The 25,894-nt window shown below is 41.6% G+C and overlaps 1 protein-coding gene across 1 annotated transcript; it reads right to left on the bottom strand.

Moving 5' to 3' along the window:
* Positions 1-15,647: 15,647 nt before the first annotated feature.
* Positions 15,648-23,226, bottom strand: LOC306938546 (tyrosyl-DNA phosphodiesterase 2-like). Its single transcript, XM_079522769.1, has 6 exons — positions 23,067-23,226; positions 20,171-20,347; positions 19,629-19,720; positions 18,204-18,322; positions 17,151-17,321; positions 15,648-16,343 (listed from the first exon to the last, which is right to left on the bottom strand). The coding sequence occupies exons 1-6, from the start codon at positions 23,144-23,146 to the stop codon at positions 16,062-16,064; spliced, it is 921 nt and encodes a 306-aa protein (XP_079378895.1). The 5' UTR covers positions 23,147-23,226; the 3' UTR covers positions 15,648-16,061.
* Between the last annotated feature and the right edge of the window lie 2,668 nt (positions 23,227-25,894).

Genomic DNA, 25,894 nt, shown 5'->3' with positions numbered 1-25,894 from the left:
ATTTTTTATTTTTTTTAAAGTCTTTTTTTTACGGTTCTGTTATTATTTTTATTTTGACTGAAAGCCGATGCACACCTTAAGTATCTTAGCGACAGGCGCATAGGAGAATCCAAATGTTTAAAGTAGAGTGATCCCGCACACTTGTCTTGAACTTGCAATTATTATATGACTTAATAAGGAACGCCTTAGACCTTCATCAGGACCAGTGTTGATTTTGTCAACTAAAACTATGACTAAAATTGTTTGACGACTACCAAAAAAAGTAGTCGACAAACAATTATTTAGTTTTCATCAGTGAAAAAACACTGATGAAAACTAAATAAATACGAAGCTACGATGACTAAATATATTGACAATTTCGTCAACAAATACAAAACTAGACTATAATGTTAGGGAGGGATTAGTGGAGAAGAGATCCTCTAAAAGACAAGTCATTTTATGCGTACAACTTTACAAGTGTAAAATCAGCCATTTCGAGTCCGACGCCATCAAGGCCTAGCAAAATAAATTTTAGTCAACTAAATCAACTGTACATTTAGTCGACTAAAATCTTATGCTATTTAGTCAACTCAAACTAGACGAAAACTAAAACTTTTCAGATGACTAAAACATGACTCAAACTAAATTGAATTTTATTCAGAAAACTATGACTTAACACTAAATCAGAATTTGCTGTCAAAATCGACACTAATCCACATACAGTACTTACGTTTACCGAGGTCTGCACTGCCCTCTTTTTTCCCTCTACATCTTTCCAATCTACAAGCTTGTAGATCAGCTATTTTCTGTCTGTTCCCCCAGAAGGGATGCTAGAGTTCAGTTATGACAGCGTGGGGGATCACGTCTCATTTTGTATGCGTTATTATTTTGTCACTGACATTCTACATGCATTTAACCGATGACAGAAGAGATGACAAGGCTGTTATTGTTCTACGTGCCATAATGAACCGATGCCGCATGGAGGGTTTTCAGTACACGTGACTTTGTTTATTTTATTCCATAAAGTACTATTGTAGGCAATATCAGCTGTTATTAAAAACAGCTGTTTGTTTTTCTTTTCTTAGCTATCAACAAAACAAGCATAAAGTTATAGTTTATTTTGCACAGTCCGTTAGAATAGATATTTTCATACGGTTTAAACGTGAAGTCAAGAGAGGAGTTTGTTTTCCAGATGATTGAAGCTCAAAAACAATGTGTCTCAAAATCGACAATCAAACACAAACATGGACTCTAATCGATGAATGTGATCATACCTTTCTTTTTGTGTGTGTTTTTTTTAATTATTATTACTACATGACATCTGTTTTCATGATGCTGCTCCTCAGACAACGTCTGATTGAGTAATATAAATAAGGGCTCCTATATGAGATCTGTTTTTATGTTACGGTTTTTTTGTGTGTTTAATTTTTTTTTCACACAAGCCCGTCTCTGATGTATTCACAAAAGTAGTTATTTTGTGAAGTTTTAGGCGGTGGATGTGAAATTAGTCTCTCGAGGCGGACATGTTGGCTCCCACAATTTTCAAATGCTTCTGCCTAATGCTTAATGGATGCTCAATGGTACGATAACGTCGCTCATCAAAAATAGGTGATACATAAGTATGAGCTTATAGACATCCACGCAGGCTGCCCTGGGTCAGCTGGACTACATGGCACGGCTCCACAGGTGCGTCTATAGATGGCCTCACACTGTCCTACAACGTGCATGAATTGTGCTTTACAGTCTGTACTTTGGAATCTCTGAAAATGGGTAGAAAATAACTTAATTTCCCCACGTTCGTTTTGCCTTTGTGCATGTTGGCTCACTGGAAAATTGGGGTCCAGGGATCGTTCCTTGACGGGGCTCCAAATGGCCCCTTACGGGTGTGTACAAATATTAGTATCATTGGTAACACCTGTGAAGGAAGAAAGAGGCCCAATTTCCAATATGGCCGCTGTGTCTATTACAGACTGGCAGTGTACATGTAGCTTTTGAAGATTGTGGAAGAAGGTGTTTGGCTTACGAGAGACTCATGTGAACCAAACACATTCCAATGCCGTTAAGACAGTTTGATAAAGCTGTAGAATTATTCAAACGCTCAATGTCTTCACATTCTCTACTGGTTGATCGGGGGCCCCTTCCTGTGTGATGATTTAGCAATAATAATCAGATTTTAAAGCAAAAAATATATATAAATATATATATATAAACACAGTATATATACAGTAGGATATATACGTTATGTGTGCTATCAGTTGTAGTTGTACCAATGAGAACCAATGTTGGAGTCAGCCGACGTGTTGGAAATTGCCCATCACTTACAGTGTTAGGAAGGAAAAAATGTGAATATATTTTGTATTTGTGGAGTGTAGTAAACTAGAAGTTTACAGCAGTAGGACTGTAGGACATGAATTAGATATGAGTTGGAATGCGGCCCGTGTTACAATTACAAGCCTCTGTAACGAACCAGACATTGCCAGGCTTGTGCTCCGATACGTTGTTCAGCCTCCCTACTTTCTCCCACAACTTTATCTGTGAAATGTCCATGCTGCCTGGCTGTGATGTGATAGAAAGATTTAATGAGAAAAGAACAACAACCAATACCAGTATCTAATAGAACAACAAGGCAACCACACCCACCCAAACACCAGTGTCTAATACACCTTTCAGCGTCGTAGCACTTGAATTGGAGAGTCTGCAGACGATTTCTGGACGTTTAACGTCTCAATACGTTGCCCTTTTGGCATGTGAAAACATTAAAGCCTGATTAATACAGAATTGTGCGCTAGTGTCACACATTGAAAATTGCATATACACAAGCTCACAACATGTTGTGGTGCCACACTTTGTGAGCTTATAGACAGGCTATTTTCAGTTGTTCACAACAGATTGCACAACCAAATTAGGCATTTGACCAACCAAATTAGGCATTTGTCAGAGTTTGAGGTTTTGACATTTTTGTACTTGAATTGATGATTTACACTGTTGTCCGGATTGGTTGTGACATGAGGACGTGTGTTTTCAAATGGTCAGATAAGTTCTTATTTTTCAACATTGTTTTTTGTATTATTATTATTCATGAGAAACCCATTTTGAAGGTCCAAGGCCTTCTGGAAATGGCGGTCAGCAGCGATTTCTTCATCACGTTATTGTCTTTATTGTCAAAGCCATTAGCTTTTGCTGCAGACTAACTGACTAGCCGCAATCGGCTGGCTTGATGACGGCCATCGCTAGTTTTTACTTGTACGGACGGTCCTCTCCAAACGAAGGGTGATTGTCATACTACAAGTTCTTTGACAGAACAGAGTGGGGAACCATGGAGGTTCTTCCAAGTTTAATGCAAAAAAATGAATGAAAAATATCTTTCAACAACCGCAAACTTAGGTTCACAATCGGTCACTGCGGTCATGCTTTGCATTGTTTTAGACTCCCAAATTTAGATGTGATATTGAGGAGCGTAAATAGAACTAGAGGAAGTACGGTAGGCCCGTTTTTACTTAAAGGAATAGTTCAGCCAAAAGTGAAAACGCTGTTTTATCTCCTCACCCTCATGTCAGTTGAGACATGGATGCCATGTCTTTAGCCACACAAGAATACACGGCAGTTCTCTGTAAAACAATTCAAGTCAATGGTGATCTGTTAGAGTTATTCACAGGCAAGAGTATTGTCTTGCGTCTTCAAATTCAAATACAATGTTTAACCTATTAAAACCCTTATGTGTTGACTGGAGTCCCCCAGGGGCCTAGTAGGGTTGGGATCCAGAGTCTGAGGAACCGGATCCACCATTGAGGAACCAGGAATCTGTTCGATCGGTTTTTCATCCCTCTGTCAGAGAGGGCGTGTGGTGGACTTCACGTCTGCTATACAATTACAATACCAGTGATTCATGAATGTTTTAATTTCAAGGATCACCATATTTCTGAGAGTTACAGACCGGTAAGGGTCTATTTGGAACCCCCCTATAGGAATCCTTAAAGAGAATCGTTAAGGAACCGGAATCGTTTCAAATATATATACTAGACCTCCTCGAAATGTCTTCGTTTGCCTCTGCACGACATTTCTTTGTTGAAAATGGCGATCAACAAGATCACAACGTGCAGCCCCCAGAATAGAACAGTGTGCGGGGGTGTTGCTTCAGCATCGATCTGGTCCTCAGGTCTTCTCTGACGCACCCCGTCTGGTTCTGTAGGCGGTTAGAGTTCACTTTCTTAAGAGTTCTGTGAAAAATGATTTTGCACGCCTACAAAAGCAACACATGCGTAGGCAGAAGACAGTCTTTAACTGCAAAATATATCTGTAATGGGATTTCGTTCTTAGACCTTTTGATGAAGTATTTCCATGAAAGTATTATATTTGCATTTGAAAATAGTGTACGGGAGTTACCCCCCAACCCCCCATTCTATCTTAAGAGTTATAAAAAACCATGACATGACTCGATGCAGTCTTCTAAAGCCAAGCGCTGCTCAGCAAGAACACAAAGTCTCCCCCGCATGTTTACACCCCTGCCTCGGAGGTTGACTTCACAGAGCTCTGCAAGCCCCGGGTGTACGGCAAGCATGAGCGCTTTGGAAAACAATAGCTATAGTGAATATATCTGCATGTGTGTGATCATTTAGCTTCCGAAGGCTTGGACCATGCTGCGCAATGTGTCATTTAGTGTCATTATCTGGCCTTTTCTGAACTCTTAATTAGCGCCTGACCATAGTGACTAAAATGGTATGATTTTTTGTCAACTAAAACTATAATAAAACTAAAACATTTCAGATGACTAAAATATGACTGAACCTAAATTGAATTGTATTCAAAAGTCTAGGACTAAAACTAAACAAATAATTGCTGTCAAAATTAACACTGCCATTGACTTGAGTTGTTTATCGTAGTGTTTGTGGAAAACTGCGTATATGCTGTGTGAAAGAACTTAAGAAGACACGTCCTCCATCTTTCAACCGGCATGAAAGTGAGTAGATCATTTGGCATAATTTTCATTTTTGGCGAGGGTGATCTCATTAATTTGAGGCTTTGTTTTTGTTTTTCCTTAGGTGGGCTCTGAACTTAACTTTAGATCTAGTTATGCAACAACCAATTCCCAAGGGAAGTGAATCTTTCATAGGCACCCACACAGACCCAAGTCTGGGAGGTTAGAACTGCACATTTCTTCACTGTTGGTACGTGAGTAGGCCTACACGGGTACACTACAGTAACATATTAACTTAAGGGTCGGCTATTGAGGTACTATGAAATACTTCCCCACCTGTATCAAGTGCATTACACATAATACTGTATTTTGTAATACAGAGAATTTTACAGACGGTGTATGAATATTGATATTTATCGCTGTATGAAGCTTGTTCAGTGTTATTTATGAGAGAGAGAGAGAAATAAAAACTGTCAAGGCTTTCTTAATTATTCTCGTTTGTGTGTGTTCTTTTTTATTTGTCCGTGCCGAATGGGGTATGTGTATAACGGCTTAAACACTTGCGTGTTTGTGCCCTATATATATACGACAATAGCCGATCTACAAGCTAACAAGGTGTTGCAATGTGATGCGCTAGTGTTAGCTTGTATATCAGCTATTTTTGCTATTTAAAAAACTGCTACATTTATTTCTGCTAAATTGGGAAATTAAATCTATAACTTTTGCTCAAAACAGGGATGCCAGGGTTAATTTTTATTTTATTTTTTGTAATCAAACATGCATAATTATATTGAAAGTAAATGCATGTATTTGATATACAGACTCCATCGGTGGTGATAAATGGATGAGCAGAGGGGGAATATCAAAAGCAGAAGCATTGGTTATTTCCCAGACGTCTATAGTCTCTGTTGGGTGGAAACCTCATTATATCCAGAACTGTTACTTTCTAGTATTCAAATTCAAACATAGCAACAGTAGCAGATCTACAAGCTCAAAACACAGCTTGTAGAGCTACTTTTGATGAGTTTGTGTGACACTGTGCAGTATGATCAAGTAGGCCGCTTAGTTACAAATAAAAACAAAACACAAAAAGTTAGAATATTGAGATAGGAGGTTTCTGCCCGACTGCAACGATATGCTTGTTGAGGGCTGTGTTTTATCATGTCCTCCCTCTTTACCTGGGTTAATAATCTGCTGACTTTAGCCGGTGTTATGTAAAGGCACATGTCCTAATCCTAAACGTGTTGTATCTATGAGATTGAGGTGCTATCAATGTCTGGAGTTTGCCCAGATGCTGTTAAGACCATTTAGGTCGGAAAGCACCTAAAGCCAGCGTTCTTATCAGATCTGGGGAAACCTTATATCACCACCTTATATATTGAGAGCTTGGAGGCCAAAGGGCAAGTGACATGTTCAGGATTTCACAGGAGAGCTTTTCATTGATTGTAATCGTTTAATTATAAACAAGATGTTTAAGCGATCTATACTTTTATACTGGAAAAGGTTTGGAATTCATCAGGAGTCCTGAAAAATATTTGACTATGCATTGTAATTGTTTTTGGCTATTTCTGTTGTTAATAAGTAGTTTTTCGCCAAACGGACTGTGTGATTGCAGCCTATTGTGTAACGGACGTGACAAAAAGAACAGATCTACAAGCTCACAACATGCTGCAGTGTGATCCTATGACCTAGGATAGACGGTGTAGCAAAGATTTGGCATGACATTTGGACTGGAATTATACCATTCTGTCTCAGTCTTTGGGCATTGCACATATAGGAGTAAGAGACTCATTATTGCACCGAATGAATCAATGTTTTGGAAATTCATTGAAATGTGTGGGAACCCTGTACAGACAATTAATGCGTCAATTAATGTGTTTTAGAATATACATTTTTTTAATGCACTTTTTAATTCAATAATTACAAACATTGAAGCTCTCCAGTAAAATTCTGAAATATACTTTTTTCTCCACTGATGAATTGACAAAGAGCTGCGCCATAGTCTATCAATCAGAATGAGAATAGACTGGGGCTCCTCAAGCACCTCATTAGCTCCATCTGTTAGCAAGAGCTACCGGTTTGTCTGCTGCTTTCTCTCCGGACTCTCGGGTCACATTTGTGTCCGATCCATCATTACCCGCAAGGACAAGACCTTAACACTGAGACCCCCCCCCCCAACGTGTGTGTGTGTGTGTGTGTGTGTGTGTGTGTGTGTGTGTGTGTGTGTGTGTGTGTGTGTGTGTGTGTGTGTGTGTGTGTGTGTGTGTGTGTGTGTGTGTGTGTGTGTGTGTGTGTGTGTGTGTGTGTGTGTGTGTGTGTGTGTGTGTGTGTGTGTGTCCAGACGCGCGCGCATGCGTGCGTGCGTGCAGACTTTGGAGCCTAGGTGCCCGTACCGGTCCGGGCAAAGTGTCACATTTCCAATAGGAATTCATTGGCTTACTGACTACATTGGAGGAAAAGTGCTAATAAAGTAATTGGGTACTCTAAATGATTTATTTTATTTCTATGTTTTTTAGATTTGTGTTCCTTTTCTGCAGGAAAGGTAAACTAATTTCATATTTGCCTGTGACCCCAAAAAACAGGCCCCCAAAATACTCTATGTTTGGTAAACACTTATATGGAGGAGTGAAAGAAATTAATCAAAATATGGGGAAATGAGGTAAATGATCTTGGAACACATCCACTTGACCACCACTGTAGGAAAGGAAAGCTACATTTATGCTAAACCACTTAAACCCCAGCGTACATATTGTGGGGAAAGCTTTCATTGAAAATATCAGATCGACAATCGGCTATTTTCAATTAGGCCTAAAGCTTTTCTCCATTATACTCTGTCCGTAATGTACCGCTGAGTTACAATTCAGCCTCCACAGTACTATGGTGTGTGGATTTGTGGAGGGAAAGGTTGACGGGTCTTTGGTTGAAGGGTTCTTACTCGAGGCAAATGGATAAACCACGTGACCTGTAGTCTCTTGGTCCGGACATCTGTTGCCTCCATCCGTAGCATCCGTAGCCTACTTTTATATGGATGAGAATAACCTACTGAAATAATAACACGTGAATCCGTTTTAATATTTGTCGAGTGAAACGGTCATGCGTGACGAAGAATGAATTAGCCGTACAAAAAGGAGGAAAAAACCCTGTTGTCACCTCTTGACACGGTGACACAGATGTCCTGTAAAGTGGGACAAAGCAGGACACCCACCCCTGGCAGACCTTTGCTGTACATGATGAATGAAGATGAATGAATCCTGGCTATGCACACGCAATCTGGTAACATTCAGGGGTATACATAGGCAACCTTAGGCACGGGTGCCAACATTGGAAAAGGGGAGGGTGACCACTGGCATCAAGTGTGAGAGAGAGGATTATTATAATAATATATATATATATATATTTAATATATATATATATTTAAAAGATTTAATTCTACATTCATTCACACTCTGAACTCTTGGGAGGTAGACATAGGTGGGTTATTGAGTCTAATGAATCATTACATCCTGATGCTTAGCCTATTGGAAAAGAGAACTTGTTTTAAAATAATTCTGTTAATTTGATTATTGTGCCAAATCTGTCGAAACATTTTCAAACAATCACAAACACGGAAATAGCAGATCTACACGCTCACAATGTACGCTGTGGGTGTGTGTGTCACGGGGTAGCCCGTGCCCTGCCCTATACACATACACGCATCAAAGACGTGTACTGGTATGTACATCTGACATTTTAAAGTAAACTCACAAGGATTGAAACACGTATATATGTTTAATTATTATCATTATCATTTGTGAAGTTACATTATTACCCTGTCTCTTCTCTGCAGTGCTGGCAATCTAATCATGTTGATTGGAAGGGGCCAAGCACGGTAGAGGAGGAGGAGTGTTTGTTCCTGTCATGTTTTCACCTGAAATATTTATTGAATTGTATTTATTGAAAATAAGTTTGAAAAGCAGTATGTAATTCTAGATCAGCTAAGGGGCCTTGGTTTGCCTGCTGTTTGAGTTATTGATACTGTGATTATGCTTGGTTTGCTGCCATCAGTAATACATGCATAAGAACTGTCTCCCCAAATGCATATGGTCCTGGCTATGGTGGTCCTGGTATTATGTGTTTAATTATGTCCACCTGTGTCTGTTGTTTTTCTGTTTGTCCAGTAGTTTTATTTGTGTGTCACATTATGCTGCTGTAACGCCTCAATTTTCCCTTCATGGATTAATAAAGTATATCTCAGTCATCATCTCATCAGCTGCAGGTGAGGAGATGTTCAGTTTGTCTTGAGTCTAGCCAGGAACAGCATCAGGGGAGGGCTGCCAGGGCCTCATGGACGGCACAGCCTGTTAGCAGTATTCTTATGGTAAGTTCCTGTTTGTTGTTTTTCTGTTTCCTATTTTGGAACGTCGTTTTGTCCAGTGTTATTTATTTTTTGTATTTGTTCCCGGCTTGCACTGGCTAATGAACTTTTGGAGGTAAATAAAAAATTGAATGTGAATGTAAAATGTAAATCTACTTTGTGGAGCCTCATGCCGTCGGTCAGCCTTTCCACAGTGTGGATCTGCTATTTTTGCTTCTTGTCTGTTTTTCAAGGTATTTCACAATTTTCCAGAAAGGTACAGTAGCTGTAGGCTATTTGGGCGTTATCTCTGCATAGTGAGGTTTGGCAACCCCTATTACAAGTTCTCCTTCAGTGCTCTCCATAACGATTTAATTGAACTGTATAATCTCTGTTTGACAGTTAATAGGAGGCAGGTGCCTTGTTATCACGTCAGTACAGCAAAGAGATACAATCAATGTACATAACTGAGTCATGATGGTTTAATCACTTGTCTGGTTGAGCTGCATGCCGCATGTGTCAAGTACATTTACTCAAGTACTGTTATGTACTTTTACTTTATTTGGTTATTTCTATTTTCACTACTTATACTGCACTACATCTATGAGGCAAATACTGTATATTTACTCCAATAGCCTACATGAAATTATTTGAAAACTTTACATTACAGATTTAGATTATTTATCAATTCCATCGAAACGAGTGCAAGCAGGTTGGGATGGGTGGAGAAACGTGCCGTGATGTGTGATAGGAAGGTATCAGCAAGAATGAAAGGGAAGGTGTACAAGACGGTGGTGAGACCAGCTATGTTGTATGGTTTAGAGACCGTCACACTGAGGAAAAGACAGGAAGCAGAGCTGGAGGTAGCAGACTAGAATGTTGAGGTTCTCTCTTGGAGTAACAAGGATAGATACGCTCAGGAACGAGTACATCAGAGGGACAGGACAGCGCATGTCAGATGTTTTGGAGATAAAGCCAGTCGCCAGAGAGGCCAGACTGAGATGGTTGGACATGTACAGAGAAGGGATAGTAGTATATCGGTAGAAGGATGTTGAGGCTGGAACTGCCAGGCAAGAGGCTTAGAGGAAGACCAAAGAGAAGATTTATGGATGTAGTGGAAGAGAAAATGAAGTTAGTTGGTGTGAGAGAAGAGGAAGGCAGAGGACAGGGTGAGATGGAGGCAGGTGATTTGCTGTGGTAACCCCTGGGCCCTGAAGGGAAAAGCCGAAAGGAAAAGAAGAAGATGCATCGGCTATGTGACTTTGCCCTGTGTTTAGAACACAAATATTTGTGTACCCATACTTCCCTCTATACCAGCAGCCATCAGACACTGGAGTAGTATTGGTGTTTACCTGCAGAAACACACTCCCTCTCAGTGTATTTTGGTGTTTTCACTGTTTGTTTTGGTAGACGGTGATGTTTTTGGGCTACCAAATCAAACAGTGAACACAAAAATAGTGAGAAAGTGAGAGGGCAGTGTGTTTCTGAAGTAAACACATTGCTATTTTCGGCCAATGTTCCCCTCAGAATAGCGATTCTAGGGTTGAAGTGGCTAATATCACACAAGATTTGGCGGCCCCCCTGTAGTAATTCTGAGGACCACCTGTCGAAGACCCCTGCTCTATATCAACACGTGTATCAGCTTTAGCAAGGAGTTTGTGACGATACACTGCCAGATAGATTAGATTTTAGCACATCCCTAGTCACACGATTGTGTGACTCATTGCCACATTGCTCTCATTGTCCCCATGCCACAGACAGTCAGTCAGTCGCACCACTCCCAGGGTGTGTTATATGTTGTTATATCCCCATCAGAAGGGATTATGTTGCCAGTGCCAGGGCTGTTTTTAGGAACCCAACCCAGGTGTGACAGCACCGCCATGGAGGACTATACTAGCTCAACAAAGGCTGCCTTTACTTGAGTTCCACACGTGCTTATTTAATCGAGTACATGCACACATGGACTTTGAATTGCAAAATAATATTCTTAAAGGAGTAGTTCACCCAAAAAATTACTTATTTTCTCCATGATGTCATGGACACTGGGCTCACTTCCTTCCTGGACTACAATTCCCATAATGCTGTGGTGCACTGCTCACTACAACATGTAGTCCAAGGAAGCTTTGAGATGTAGTCCAGGAAGTAAGTGAACCCAGTGTCCATGACATCATGGAGTCCATGGACACTTTGAAAACCTTAAATATAACACATATTACCCACATAAAAACCCCAGGAAAGTGTTTCTTGTCTCCCAAACATCATTAAAATAAGATCTGGTTGCAAAAGGGGTGAAGTGTCCCTTTAAGGTCATCCAAATAACATATTAAAAATGTTTTTTTTTCTCAATACAACACTTTTTAATGTTATTTGGATGACCCTAGGATCATAATAAACCTTTAATGATTATACTATTGCAAATTATTTTGGGTCACGCCCCTTTTTAGTTTAGATTGACTGGCCTACAGCATAGAGCCCTGAGGGACTCTTATAACACCTCAACAGTGTATGGGGGGGCGAATCAGGAGGACTGAGGTGTGTTCTGATGGTGACATGACATGGTGCGCTCCATGGCAGACATCTGTGTCCTCTGCTAAGGTCAGCGCATCTGTATACGTGTGTAGCTGTGGCTGCTGGAAATACAGCCCCGTACAGCCCGTTATAGGCGGTTGCCACATCCGCTTATTTTAAGGGGGATTGTTTTTCCTGTGAAGTCACTTGTAAAATAATGGTAGTTCCCTCTACAAGATTTGTGTTTTTAAAATGTTTAAGAAACATTCCACATGTTCACGTTGTGAGCTTTTTATGTGTTATAGGTTTAAAAGGGCTCGTGTAGCATATAGTCGCTTCTTTTGGGCTTTGTTTTCAAAGACCCAGACCCGGACTGGCAAAACCTGGTAACAGTGCCATACAGCATCTATATGCCACTGAGCTAATGCCCACAACCTCTCCCCCTGTCACTCATCTATATGCCACTGAGCACTCCAAGCAGTGGAGGACATTTTGGTTTTACTCCACTATTTAATAGTTACTTTATAGTATTATTACAAACCTTTATTGTTAATAAATTGAAAATTAATGATTTAGGCCTATTAATATAGGCTAATCTGCAGCAGCACGTAAAGTAATTATCTGCAATGTTAAAGCGATGAACACAATAATGCATAATGTTTTTCAATTTTAAAGTAGGCCTATAGACTATTTTAATTTTAGATGTCGTACTTGTACTCAAATAAAAAATTGAACACTGGACTTTTACTTGTAAATGAGTTTTTCTACATCGTTCTATTTCTACTAGTACTTTTACTAGTACTACTAGTACTCTACTAGTAAACTATCTGAGTAGCCTATACTTCTTCCACCCCCCTCCTCTCCCACATGTCTCTCCGTCGCAGCTGGTTGGCTGGCTGGCTGGTTGGTTGGTTGGCTAGCCAGCGGGGATGGATGGCAAAGAGATGACTATAGACAGGGTTTGGGGGCAGATTGACGTTATGCAACCAAGGTCTAGGAGGACAACTCCTCCGGTAAGAGTAGTTATTATCGACCTTTTTTTTCTCCTCCATTTCAAGACCCCCTGTTTGATATACATTTGGCCGCGTACCCCCTTCTGACACTATGTTGTGTTGTTAATATAACTCTGAGTGTATAGACCCATATAAGGCTCCATTTAGACTCCCGGTGGTCCCCAGATCCTGACGTTTGAGAGACAGTGGGCTAGACATGGCGTAACTGGGGGGGGGGGGGTGGATTGGCGTTACGCAACCAAGCTCCAGGAGGACAGCTGCAGTTTGGAACATCCAAGACTCCGGGTCCCGTCTGACCAATGTACAGTCTACAGTACACTCAGAGGCCTTTATGTAACAACTGTCGAGCAATTCCGGTCAAATATAGTCCAACGCACCAAAGAAAAGTCCCTGTTCAATGAGGTATTTGGACAATGGACATATTATCTCACTATTTCCTCTCACGTTTCTCTCACTGTTTCACAGTGAGAAAACAGTCATTGACAGTCAATGACAAATAAAAGGCTGCCGTTGTTTAAGTGTTCAGATGCATCGCAAACGCTTTCGAGATTTTCAAGTGGGCCCTGATTCAGAAAATGTTGCATGGGAACCGCTGGTGTAAAGGGTAAAAAGGGAAGGGGACCAAGCGTAGAGCCCTGAAGCACCCCGGCCAGTGAAGTATATCGGGTTGAGACGTAGAGCCCTGAAGCACCCCGGCCAGTGAAGTATATCGGGTTGAGACGTAGAGCCCTGAAGCACCCCGGCCAGTGAAGTATATCAGGTTGAGGTGGTTAAGCATGAGTCTGTTTGCTTCACTGGTGATGTCAGGAAAAGAACCGCCATCAAACTCACTGACAAAATGCGTCCTGACAGCTTGCAAGGAATCTACCTCAGCCACGGAGGTCATGTTCTCACCCCCGTATGTCTGTCTGTCTGTCTGTCTGTCTGTCAGGAAAGGTATATGGTTTATTTATAGGCGCCTTTCAAAGGTGTTACAAGGTGCTAGACAGAATAAAGTGATAAAAACAAAGCAACAGTAATATAGGAAGTTAAAAATCACACCCGTGTGAAGTGAGGGGTGCTCTTATCATCATACATCATCACATCACTCACTTTTCTGTCATTCTGGCCAATCACAATTGGCGTCTTCAATTGTCTGCCCTCACATTTATCCTCACGTACTTTGCTTAGCCAATCAAATCATCGCTATAGGGTGATCAGCCAATCAAATCATCCCTAAAATTCACACGGACACACAAAGCTGGCCATAGGAGGGGCTAGCTCAAGGAGGTTCAGGCGGCTCACCGGTACCTAATTAGTCTGGCTAATAAGCCAGACTCATAACGGCAGATTCGTGTCTGGCGTATTAGCTGGGCTAGTACCTATATGCCCACCAGTGATGGAAGAAGTACTCCTCATATGTTTTACTTAACAAATAACAATACTAGAATGTAGATATACTCTGTTACAAGGTGTACGTCCCATTTTCAAAATGTACTTGAGTAAAAGTACAAAGGTATCCGGATCAAAATAGACTTTAAGTACCAAAAGTAAAAGTACTCGCTGCAGAATGTCCCATTCAAAAATATTTTGAAAATGATCGGCTATTTTCAAATGGCTGAAATATATAGTTTAGGGCTGAAGTGGTTAGTGTGTTTTGTAATAATAAAATCTACAAAACAACTAGTAACTAAATACGTTTTAATATTTTTGTAGTGGAATATTTTCCTCTGAGATGTAGTGGGGTAGAAGTAAAAACATTGAACATAAAGTAAGAATGCCTAAATTGTACAGTACCGGAGTACTTAGTTACTTTACACCACTGCTGTTCAGGGGAGGGTGCATTATTTGTCATTGCAATTTGCAAATAACTCCTACGGGCTGGGATGGCACCTGTCAGCAGGGTGTCATCCCGAAGCCTATACGGCTTGTGCAAGGACACGATGTGATTGGCCAGTAGCCAGTTGGGGCAAACGCTCTCGCCAAATCATGATTTACGATCCTGGTCCTATCGGTACATATGTTGGACGGCGCTGAGTCGGCTCAAGCAAACTTCGCAACGTTCGGCACGGCGAAACGCTCGCTTTAGCTCGCTCGTCTGTGGCTCAAGTTAGCTTGAGATGGTACGCCTCCGTCACGGTCCAAAACTGTCGGCCACAAAAATTGTCTGCAGTTGTTCTAGGTGAGAGGCAACTCAGTTCCACTTCCGCGTTGGTCGCAGAAGCTGGGCGTGGTTATAAGCACAAGTGGTTTAGGCTTTGGTATGTCGCCTCATACTCCCTATACTGGGAGGAGTGTACGGAGGTGGTACTTCCTCTCTGTAAGTGAACCAGTGGCAAGCAGTGGGAGGAATTAATTGGCACAAGCAGCAGATCTACAAGTTCAAAACTAGTCGCTTCGCACAGTGTTTCGAGCTTGCGGATCTGCTACTTTTGATGCTTTTGCATGACACTATCAAGACATTTCTGCCCAACAGCAACGATATGCACACAACTGTGTGGAAAGGTTGGTCCAAGGTCTGACGTGATGGACATCGTGATGGTCATAAATGTCCTGAAGGGAGACAAAGTAACCCCCTCCCCACACACACACACACACACACACACACACACACACACACACACACACACACCATAATCCCCTTCAGTCGTGACCAATTATATTGTGACCTACCCAATAATTACTATGACCAACATGGTAACAACGCTTATTGTACTGTCCTCTTTGTACCTGGTATTTATCTGTAGGGAAGCAAGAGGTGAAAGCACTAAGCACCCATTACGTATTGCTTTGCTCCTCTTATAGTACCCGATAAGTACACCCATGATTACAACATAATTGCCAGACTGCAATGTAAAGCCCTATTCTGTAAGCTTCTGTAGGTTGCATCTTTTTTGCTTCTATTGTAGTTTAACTTAGTTCTCATTGCTGCAACAAGCCAATTTCCACCCAGGGATTAATTAATACAGTTATTATTACTATTGTTAGGCGTATTAACTAGAAACAGATGTCATTTTCCAACTCCAAACAAATATATTTTTGAATAGAACCAAATGTTATTCTAAATATCCAACTGTCACCACACACTGCCAAGTGCCAATCACTTCAGACAATACCTTAACTCTGTAGTGCTCTCAAGTGGTCATGTTGCAGTACTACTACATTTCATTTCGCAAAGGCAGACATTTATTTGTATATTCCTTGTGTAAAACCTTAGCCAGCTCACTATTAAATATAAAAAACAAGACCATTTCTGTGGCATCACCAAAAAACTGAAAGAACACAAACCAAACAAATCACAACTACCAGCCAACCTAGCTGATCTGTTCTCTCGCTAACTAGTGGTGAACTGAGTGTATATCCCCCAGTGATCACTAGTGAAGCGGTCACAGTCCAGCCTCTCCCGGCCAATCAGAGCCATGTTGAAGGGGGCTATGCGCGGGACCCCGCCCCCGGTAGCGGGTCGGAGGTATACACGGTCGAAGCGGAGCAGGCTGGTGTACATTGCGTCCTTGTTGTCGTTGGCCTTGGTGTCCCAGGTGTAGCGGCAGTGCTCCCGACTGCCCAGCTTCTCCCATATGTCACACACGCCGGGTGGCAGCCCCACCGTGGCCATCTGGGATGGAAACATAACGTGGGTATTATTAGAGGTGACCTATGAATGGCCCGAAGAACTCTGTGTGCAAGGTTTAATTAATGACTCCATGTAAGTGATCAAGATGCACGCCACAGCATTTATTATGCTTTGACGGCTTCATTATTGTTGCAGTGAAACTTGACATGTACAATCCTAAAAACTCAAACTGTGAAAGAAGGCCCAGTAACGTTAAAAATGATCTGTGTGTGTGATGATAATAATTTGCTGACATAGAGGTTTTGCCAGGCACCATAGGGCAGAGGCTGAGCCCATGGGGTTCAATTACTGGCAACAGTGCCATGCGTTCACACTGTCAGCTACAAAAAACACAAAGTGACACAGCATATCTGTCACTGTGTCGTGATCAACACGCTCATTGACGTCAAGCGTGTGTCCGACGAGCGAGAAGAATATATAAAGAAAATTGGGAACTAGCTGACAGAAATATTTATTTTCCCATATTACAAGCAGATATTGTGTGAAGAGAGAAGGTGAGTGGAAATGATTAAATAACACTTACAATCCAAGCCAGCTTGGATTGTAGCTTTGTAGATTTTGTATGTATTCTGCATGTCATTGGCTTCCAATGTGAATGGTGCCTCAAGCTTTGCCGGGCCCTTCAATTAACAGGATGGTCAGTATTGTTCACTGATTGGGAGGCATGGGATGATGTCCTCGTTGCATTGGCAACCCCTGCTGGTTGATCTGACAGGAGCAGAGAGAGGATATGGGGACCTGCGTTTATTTCACCCCTACTACTGTGACTAGATCAAGGCCTGCCCTGACCTCCTTGTCTCTGAGGTTGGTGTCCCCTCCAAACAGCACTGTGACGTCATCGGGTGCCTCGGTCATTCTCTGCAGAACCAGTCGGAGCTGGTTCTTTCTCTCTGCTGCGCTGGGCTTGCAGCTCTCAAAGTGGGATGTCATCAGACACAGATCCAGGTCTCTGAATTTCACCTTTGGTTACCAGAAAAAGCAAAGCACCAATACAACATAACTGTATTCAGTTTGTTTATGTGACTTTGTATCTGTCCTTGATTCATTAAAAATGTTTTCCCAGAGAAAGTCTGGTAGTCTGGTACTCTACTCTACTCTAATTTGTTGTTTTCAATTAGGGTGACCAGCCCAATACATGTATGACTGCACAGCATCTTCATCTCTTGTCAGTCCCATTCAGTCAGTCACCACTCACCACTGACTGAAGGGCAATTTTCTAAAATCTGTCCAGTGACAGTGAAGGAATTAGTCATCATCGCAGGGCACATGTTATCAGTAGAAATGAATTGTGACAATATGTCAATACCATGCGTTTAAGTTAAAGGAAAACTTCACCCATTTTCAACCTATCTTCTTCATATAATTGGCCATCACTAACATTCATTATAATGTGGTAAAATCTTTGTCTACTCGTTCTGTGTCTCATAGGAGGGCTGACACTTCAGAAACCTGCCTGTCAGCAACATCATCGTTAGGCAGGAGTTCTTATGTTGAGATGTTTATGAAGTCGAGAACATTGGCTTCCATTATAGCATGCTAACTTTTCAGGAACAGAAAGCCTACTCAGGTTCTATTAGCTTGGATTCCCCATTGATGATGTCACTGGTAGGCAGGTTTCTGAACTTCCAAAGCCGTACCTCTGAGACACAGACCGTGTAGACAGAAATGGTACCATGATATAATGACCAATTATATGAAGATAGGTTGAAAATGGGTGACGTCGTCCTTGACCTTTAACATTCTATAACAAAGCTGTATCTTCTGACATAAGGTGATTATTGAGCCAATTATTACAAAAGTATTTTTGTTTACTTTCATAGGCAGTCATAACTGCATAATCACCTGAGCTACCAGCAGGTTCCTCATCATCTTGGTATTAGGGTACGGGACAATGTTGCTCTCCAGCAGCTTGACGCTGGATTTCTTCAACAACATCCCAGTGAAGTAGCCCTCCTCACCACCTGACAGATAGCCAGGTCATGTTAGTACTAGAGTAGCTGTGACAAAGCAGCCTCTAACAGATTAATTGAATGTTCAGCAATACACATTCATTGTATTTATGTTGTATTGTATGCTAACTTCTTGGGTAGATTGATACTGCACTGGCGTTGGTTGATTTGATAGCCAGTGTCCACCACTGGCTATGTCTGTAGTGTAGAAGACTATAATAAGGCTGATAAGGGGAACAGCTCAGTTGAGTATGGGCTGCTGTGGAGAGAGGCTGACACCTTACTTCTCTGTTTGAGTTGCCTTTTTCTTTAGTTGCCAAATGTTTGCAATGATGTTATCCAGGCATGGATTCAATTAAAAACTTTACTTTCCTGCTAGGTCCATTCCTGACACTTTTGGGGTTTTTGGTGACTAAAGTCTATCTAGATCTACAACCTTGTCAGCTGTTATTTTCAGCATGCAACCAAGTGTAAAATCAGTCATGACACCATCAAATCCTACCAAAATACAACTAGATTTAGTCGACTAAAAACTAGACTAAAACTGAAACATATACATATGACAAACTAAATTAAATGTTAGTCAAACTAAATTGCTGTCAAAATCAACACTAGTCCAAATGGACACGTAACTTGAGAGTATAAATGGAACCGCCCATTTGTACTCTCAATTTTACAGTGTAGATCGCGGTCCCAGAGATTAAAAAATCATAATATTTGAGGGTGGCTTGATGCATAGCGAACTAGGAGTCCTTGGCCCCATCGGGAAGGTATTATTCTTCCGGTTTGAAGGAAAGGAAGTTCCAGATTGAGGGTTCCGGCCTGATGACTACAAAACAATGACTACAACATGATCGATATCATCTGCTCCTGACCGGATCATAAACCAGAAAAGGAATGCTTCCGAGGCTGATATACCATACGGATTGGAAAAATGTCATTGTATTCATTAAAAAAGTGATATAGTGCTGCTTTAAACACTTTCACTATCACTTTCATGTTTTAATACAGCGGATCTACAAGCTCACAACACAAACACGTTGCAACACAAGGCGTTTCTCAATACTGTAGATCAGTTATTTTCACTATTTTGCGTTACTCTTGTACGACAAAGTAGAGCAATCATTTACTATTTATTCATACTATATATTTTATAATAATAAAAGTAAAAGTTGAAATATGGAGATACACGTTTTCTGCCCAACTTCGACAATATTACAACACAATGTGGAAGTTAGGGTCGCCGTCAGAACGTCTGGCGACTCGATTGCGAATCCCGACCCGCTGTTTGAGAAACGGTGACTGTGTCTTCTGTTACCTTGGATGAGCAGGTAGTTGACAGCTTTTTTGTTCAGGAACTTGACATAGGGTGGAATCAGCTCCTGGAGGAACACCACGTCAGGACAATATCTGCAGAGAAACCACATCACATATTATATATTCGTTTCCAAATGTTGTTTTTTACTGCTGCGCAAAGACTTCAATAAACTAACATTAATAATCAACATATTCTTTGTAATTACCCGCAGAGGGAAGTTTCTATTATCTTGTAGAAATCATGTGGGCTTTTGGAACCGTTTTGTTTTGTTGGTCTTTTTGTTTTCTGTTTAAATGTGGGCCTGTAAAGCCATTTGACACACTGCTGTAACTGATCGAGGGCCATGTAAATAACATTGTCATGAGTTGATAGTAGAAATTATTTCTGTGTGAAAATCTTTTAGATGGCAGCCCTGACTTGGCTAAATTAAATTACCACTTGAGGGCACTAGAGAGTTAAGGTGTTGTATGAAGTAATGGACAGTGTGGTGACTGCTGGATATTAAAACCTTGGAACTTGAAGAGTTCAAAGTCAAGACTTACTCAGCTAGGTAGGAATGGAAGCCTTTGGCACGCTCCACCAGGCATTCCAAGTCAAGTCCATCTAAATTCCAGGAGATCAGAGACAGTTTGTCATCTTCTTTCTCTGAACTCTTCGGTTTGGCTTCTGTTTTGTTGGTTCCACTGGAACAGGCTGGTTCCTCCTCTGTTAGATCAATGCTGGACAATCAAGCGTATCAAAGTAAATCAGTGCCTCTACGGCCTCATTCACACGTACCAAACACCAATCAAGCAATGTTTGGTCGTTTTTTTGTTTTTTTGGGCCACCACAATGCTTTTCCAATGGGAGTCACATGGTTTGATCAAACATTTGTGTTTGATCGCTGATTAATGATTGCTCCCCCCTCATCAAACAAAAATGTTTGGTCAAACCATGTGACTCCCATTGAAAATGAATTGGAGCAGCAATCAAAAAGCAATCAGGCATCACACACGGACCAAACATTTGTTGTGTAGGTGTGAACTAGGCCTCAGACATTTCAATTTCAAGTTTGGTGCCATGGTGTATTGTGAGCTTGTACATCTGATATTGAGATAAAAAAATAAAAAGCACACCTGTGTGAAGTGAGGGGCGCTCTTATCATTATACATCATCATACATCATCTCATGAACAACTGAGTTTATTTATGGTGTGCAACAGGACAAACGCCTTAACTTTCCTATGTTTAAACTATCAGACAATAGTCTTGAGGTCTGGAATAAGATTAAATATCTTGGCCATTTTATTACGGATCAAATGACTGATGATGATGATATATACAGACAATGTCATAAGTTGTATGCTCAAGCAAACACTATTGCCCGAAAGTTCAGTCATTGTTCCACTAAAGTGAAAGTGTCCTTGTTCAAGACATATTACACACCGCTTTATACTGCACACCTGTGGTCATGTTATAACAAATCTAGCATGCACAGGTTGCAAGTTGCATATAATGATGCCATGAGAATACTCCTTAAAGGGGCATTCCACTCATTTTCAACATTTTATTATGTCATTAATATACCTTAGAGCTGTTGTGTGGAAATAATAAAAAAGTTCCCCCATTCTGTGTTTCCTAGAACTAGAGGTCTGAAAAAAATCATTAACATGGTGAAACACATCTTGATGATGTCATCAAGATGTGTTTCACCATGTTAATGATTTTTTTCATAATTACAGTTCTAGGAAACACAGAATGGGGGAACTTTTTTATTATTTCCACACAACATCTCTAAGGTATATTAATGACATAGTAAAATGTTGAAAATGGGTGGTTTTCCCCTTTAAACAACCCAGAGGGGGCAGTGCTAGCCAGATGTTTGTCACTGCTGGAGTGAGGACTTTTAAAGCACTTCTAAGAAATCTAATGTTTAAGTTTATGAAAAGGCTGGATGTGTCGACAAACAGTATCATTGTAGCGCTCTCTGTTCACGTTATACATAAGGGTAAACTGGCTAAAATGCCTGTATGTTCTGCCTGTGGGTTAAGTTATGTAAGTTATGTATTTGTTTTACATTCTTTCATGATTTTTATTGCCTGTTGTATCTCTTGTATGTTAACCCCGTGACGGGGTTAACATACAAGAGATACAACAGGCAATACAAATCATAAACGTGTATTTATGGACCTGAGTCTGCTAATAAAAGTTGACTGGCTGTTAACTGGCTCCAGGAAATTCGACCATATCACCCCCGTTTTAGCGTCCCTGCACTGGCTCCCAATCTCCTTCAGAATCGATTTCAAACTCCTTCTCCCCCGCCCTTGGCCTCTCTCCCCTCTTTATACTTCTACTCCCTCATCACCATCGCCACCCCACCAGGTGGGACTGACTGTGACCTCTGACCAGGTGAAGACCGAACTGAGGAGGCTACACCAGGGCAAGTCCGCTGGGCCCGATGGCATCAGTCCAAGGGTGCTGAGGATGCTGAGCGGTGCTTGAGCACCTCTTCAACCCTCTCACTGAGACTTGGGAGGGTGCCTGTGAGATGGAAAACATCCTGCACCATTCCTGCACCATTCCGGTGCCAATTACAATTTTGTAATTACAATTTTACAATTTTGTAATGCAAATTTGAAAGGTGCTATATAAATAAAGTTTTATTATTATTATACATTTTCCCTTCATTGTCAATGGCATTTAATGTTTGTGTTGGGGCTGTTGCCACAAATTTACGTCATATTTGAGGCACATATGACCTAATTTCTGCTTTCATTGTCAATGGCAAATATCAGACGTGAGGGGACAAAAGCTGTATATATTTGTTTTACATCACCATTACATCACCCAATCAACATGAGTTTTAATATATTAGCGCCCCTCACTTCAAACAGGTGTGATTTTTTTCTTTCAATAATGTGTTTGAAAATGGAAAGTGTAGCTCAATAAATATTTGTAATTGAGCTATTTCTGTTTAATGTCTTATGACTGAGCATAGGCTATGCATCTTCCAAATTGCCACAAGAGGGCAGTTGGGGACAGTAAATAGTGCTGTCCTCCCTCCACTGCCCCTCTCCTCGCTGTTGAGAGCAGCAGCTTCTGAGTTTCGTTTCTCCATAAGCCAGACTGATTACAAAAAAAGTTATACTTTTCCATACTGTACACGTTTCCCCTCCCCTTAACTGTATAGCCTATATATATATATTTATTTTATTTTTTTGCATCGAAGTGTACAAATGGAGGATCCTGATGTAAACAAGTAAAGTCTTACTGTCTTAGTGCTTTTTCTGGTTTTATCCTGAGGTCCCATATGGGGATAAAATATATCATTCTCTACATATTGTGAATACAATTTTCAATTAATCAATCAATCACACCAGGCTCCACCACCTCGGTCCTGAGCCTCATATGGGGGAAAAACAGCATTTACATTTATTTTAACACTGTTGGGTTTATTTACCGTTTCACCTCCTTGTTTTCCTGAGATGTGTCCCTCTTGCTTTGATGGCTGGTGGTGCCTCTCTCGATTTCTTTCTCCATGTTAGCCTTGCAAAATGACTTCACTGTTGGAGGATTATTAGGATAATTCTGATTTATAACAGGCTAATAAACTGTCTTATCTGTCAGACTGTCACTGTCGCACGTCGCTGCATGCAGGCTGCGCACTGACAGTTGAAAACGCTGATCAGCCTTGTTGGTGTTCCACAGCTTGGTCCCATGACCCATAGACATGCCAATGTAGTAGTGGGTTGAGTTTCACCAGTTGCCCCTAGCAACGCAACGCAGCGCAGCGCAACGCCCTCATAATCAGGTTAATTAAGGAGCCGTGCGCAGCTGGCATGTAGCTGGCATTGTTTGTCTGTCTGTGCCAAGGGGCCAGTGAGGCGCTCCAACGTTGACGCTCTGGGCCCTAGTGGTAAGAGGAAGGACTGCAGGCGGACCCGTGCACGGACACGTAGGACCATCACTCCCTACGTCACCCATACGTCACCCCGGACCTCAAATTTGAGGTCCGGAGGAGGTACTTCCGGTAGTCTTCCGGGTGCTTCAAAACGCCACTGAGCAACTTCATCGAAATGAATAGCTTGGGGGCGGGGCTAGTGCTCCAGTTCGGTCTCTATCCTTAATATACTCTATGGTCTGTGCAGGGGTTGCATGCGGGAGCGTCTCGTGATTAAGGTACCGTACCTGCGCTTAGGTGTGCAATGTTTATTGCTGCTTAGCGCCCTTTAAACTACTACTTTAAATATACTATTACCCTAACTCTGCAGGTGCTCTCCGCAAACCCCCGCTTACCTGTTTGCCGTGCCGTGGGCACGTCTGCCCTATGTGTTTGTACTGTTTGACTGAGAGGTAAGGCAGTTGTACTGCTATATTATAGTTTTGATTTACGCTTGGCCAGTTAATCATTATTTTCTTTTTGCAGACGCATTCAGAGCTATGTGGTCCACGCCGGGTGTCATCTGCCTAACCTATATGCGTGTGTAACCTTCGATAGAGGTAAGGCAGTTGCACTGCTATATTAATGGGTTTGCTTTGAGTGTCAAGTTATTAATTATATATTTTTGTCTTGTTAGGCGAAGCCCTGGTTTGCCTTGCTGCTGTTTTTGTCCTCTTTATTTTGGTTATGATTTCGTTTTGTTTTGTTTTGTTCTCTTGTGCAAACCTAGCTCCTCATGGATTGATGCCATAAGGCTTGAGTTTATAGTAGTGCCAGTAGCTAAGGGTGCTGTAGTTGTAGTCCCGACAGGTGGTGGGTCACGTGGTCCTGTAGGCTGTCTTGGGGTTTTAGCTATAGTGCATGATATTTGTTTAATGTGAAGCCAGTTATGTGTGTATAATTGTATTCTCTTTTCTTGCAGTGCTTGATGTGAAGTGTGCGCTCTTTTGGTGGCGGTGACCCTTCCCCTCACTCCCTCACTCCCTGCCTTCCTCCTGTCAGTAAGGACACCTTGGCACCCCCCTGGCTACTGGTAGTTTTACGATTGTAGGCTATTGCCTTTTTAGCCCCTTTTGATATTGACCTGTGGTAATAAAGTCACTTTTAAATAGCCTTTTGTATTAAACATAATTAAATAAATACATTGTCTAAACCCTATCCTATACAGTCAATTCAAGTCGTTCCTCATTTCAGTCTGCCATAAAGTATCAATAAACCATATATATTACTTTAAACTGGAACTGCACGTCTCTGCTCCCATTCTTATATCTGCCCAGTGGGCTTGAAATCTGTATTGTGTATTATATTCTCTGGGTGAAATTCCCATTGTGGCGTAGTCTGGCTCTGTTTCCGGGCCTTAGTGCCCAGGTTACACCAAGACTTAACTGAGTCATAAAATTCAAGCTATAACACAATAATACACCTATATAGACCACAACTTCATATTCAGTATTTGAAGAACACACACACACACACACACACACACACACACATATGGCAGCGGTGGCCGAACGGTTTGCGGAGCGGTCTTGTTATCGGAAGGTCGCCAGTTCGAATCCCCGGACCGGCACGTTAAAATTGCCACCGCTGAAGTGCCCTTGAGCAAGGCATTGAACCCCTACCATGAAATGTTCTATGAGCAGGGTCTGGCTGTAAACAAGCATCTCGACCTTAGTCCATTCACCCTAGGTAAACAAAGAACTTTGCTTTGCTTTGCTTTACACCGCAGAGAATACTGTAGTTGTTTATGCCCATCCGTATGCTATGAAGTACTAGCCAGACTAATGAAGTACCGGGATTTTGTCCCAAGTAACGCCCAAAGGGGGACATGATCGAAGGACTGGTGGGGAGGGATCAACATATGGAATGTCAGAACCGGTCAGCTCCATATATGGAGATCTAAGGGTTTGAGGTAGAGTTGCTGGCCGGCTCCATGCAGATCTGATGATCCAGTCTTCTCCATGTATGGCTATCCACAGGGTTTGATGAGGTCAGTTTTTCATGGAGATGGCCAGAGCCACTCTGGAGATGGCCAGATATGGAGTGTAGGCTGTGTAGCCTATCACGAGGCGTGACGGACTGACGACCCTATAGGCCTATGGTGTTTCACTGACCGCCAGGTTTTCATAGTAATCTGCGACCTCACAATAATTGTGTGAAATGAAATTAAATGAAATCTATATTTACCCAGGGTATCTGGGCTAAGCTCAAGAACTTGTTTCCAGCCAGGCCCTGCTCATAGAACACATTTCATCGTAGTGGTTCAATGCCTTGTTCAAGGGCACTTCAGCGGTGGTAATTTTAACGTGTCGGACGGCTGATTCGAACGGTATCAAGACCGCGCCGCT

This window comes from Electrona antarctica (genome assembly GCF_951216825.1).
Source record: "Electrona antarctica genome assembly, chromosome: 15".
Taxonomy (NCBI): Eukaryota; Metazoa; Chordata; class Actinopteri; order Myctophiformes; family Myctophidae; genus Electrona; species Electrona antarctica.
Note: the sequence above shows the minus strand (reverse complement) of the source record. Positions and strands in the feature narration are given on the sequence as shown.

Excerpts from the sequence above, each read along its gene's own strand:
- LOC306938546 (XM_079522769.1), bottom strand. The coding sequence starts at position 23,146 with ATGGAGAAAGAAATCGAGAGAGGCACCACCAGCCATCAAAGCAAGAGG. Across the intron at positions 18,323-19,628 it reads CAACTACCTGCTCATCCAAG|GTGGTGAGGAGGGCTACTTC; the intron begins GTAACAGAAGAC and ends GCTATCTGTCAG. Across the intron at positions 16,344-17,150 it reads CCAACCTCAGAGACAAGGAG|ATGGCCACGGTGGGGCTGCC; the intron begins GTCAGGGCAGGC and ends TTTCCATCCCAG.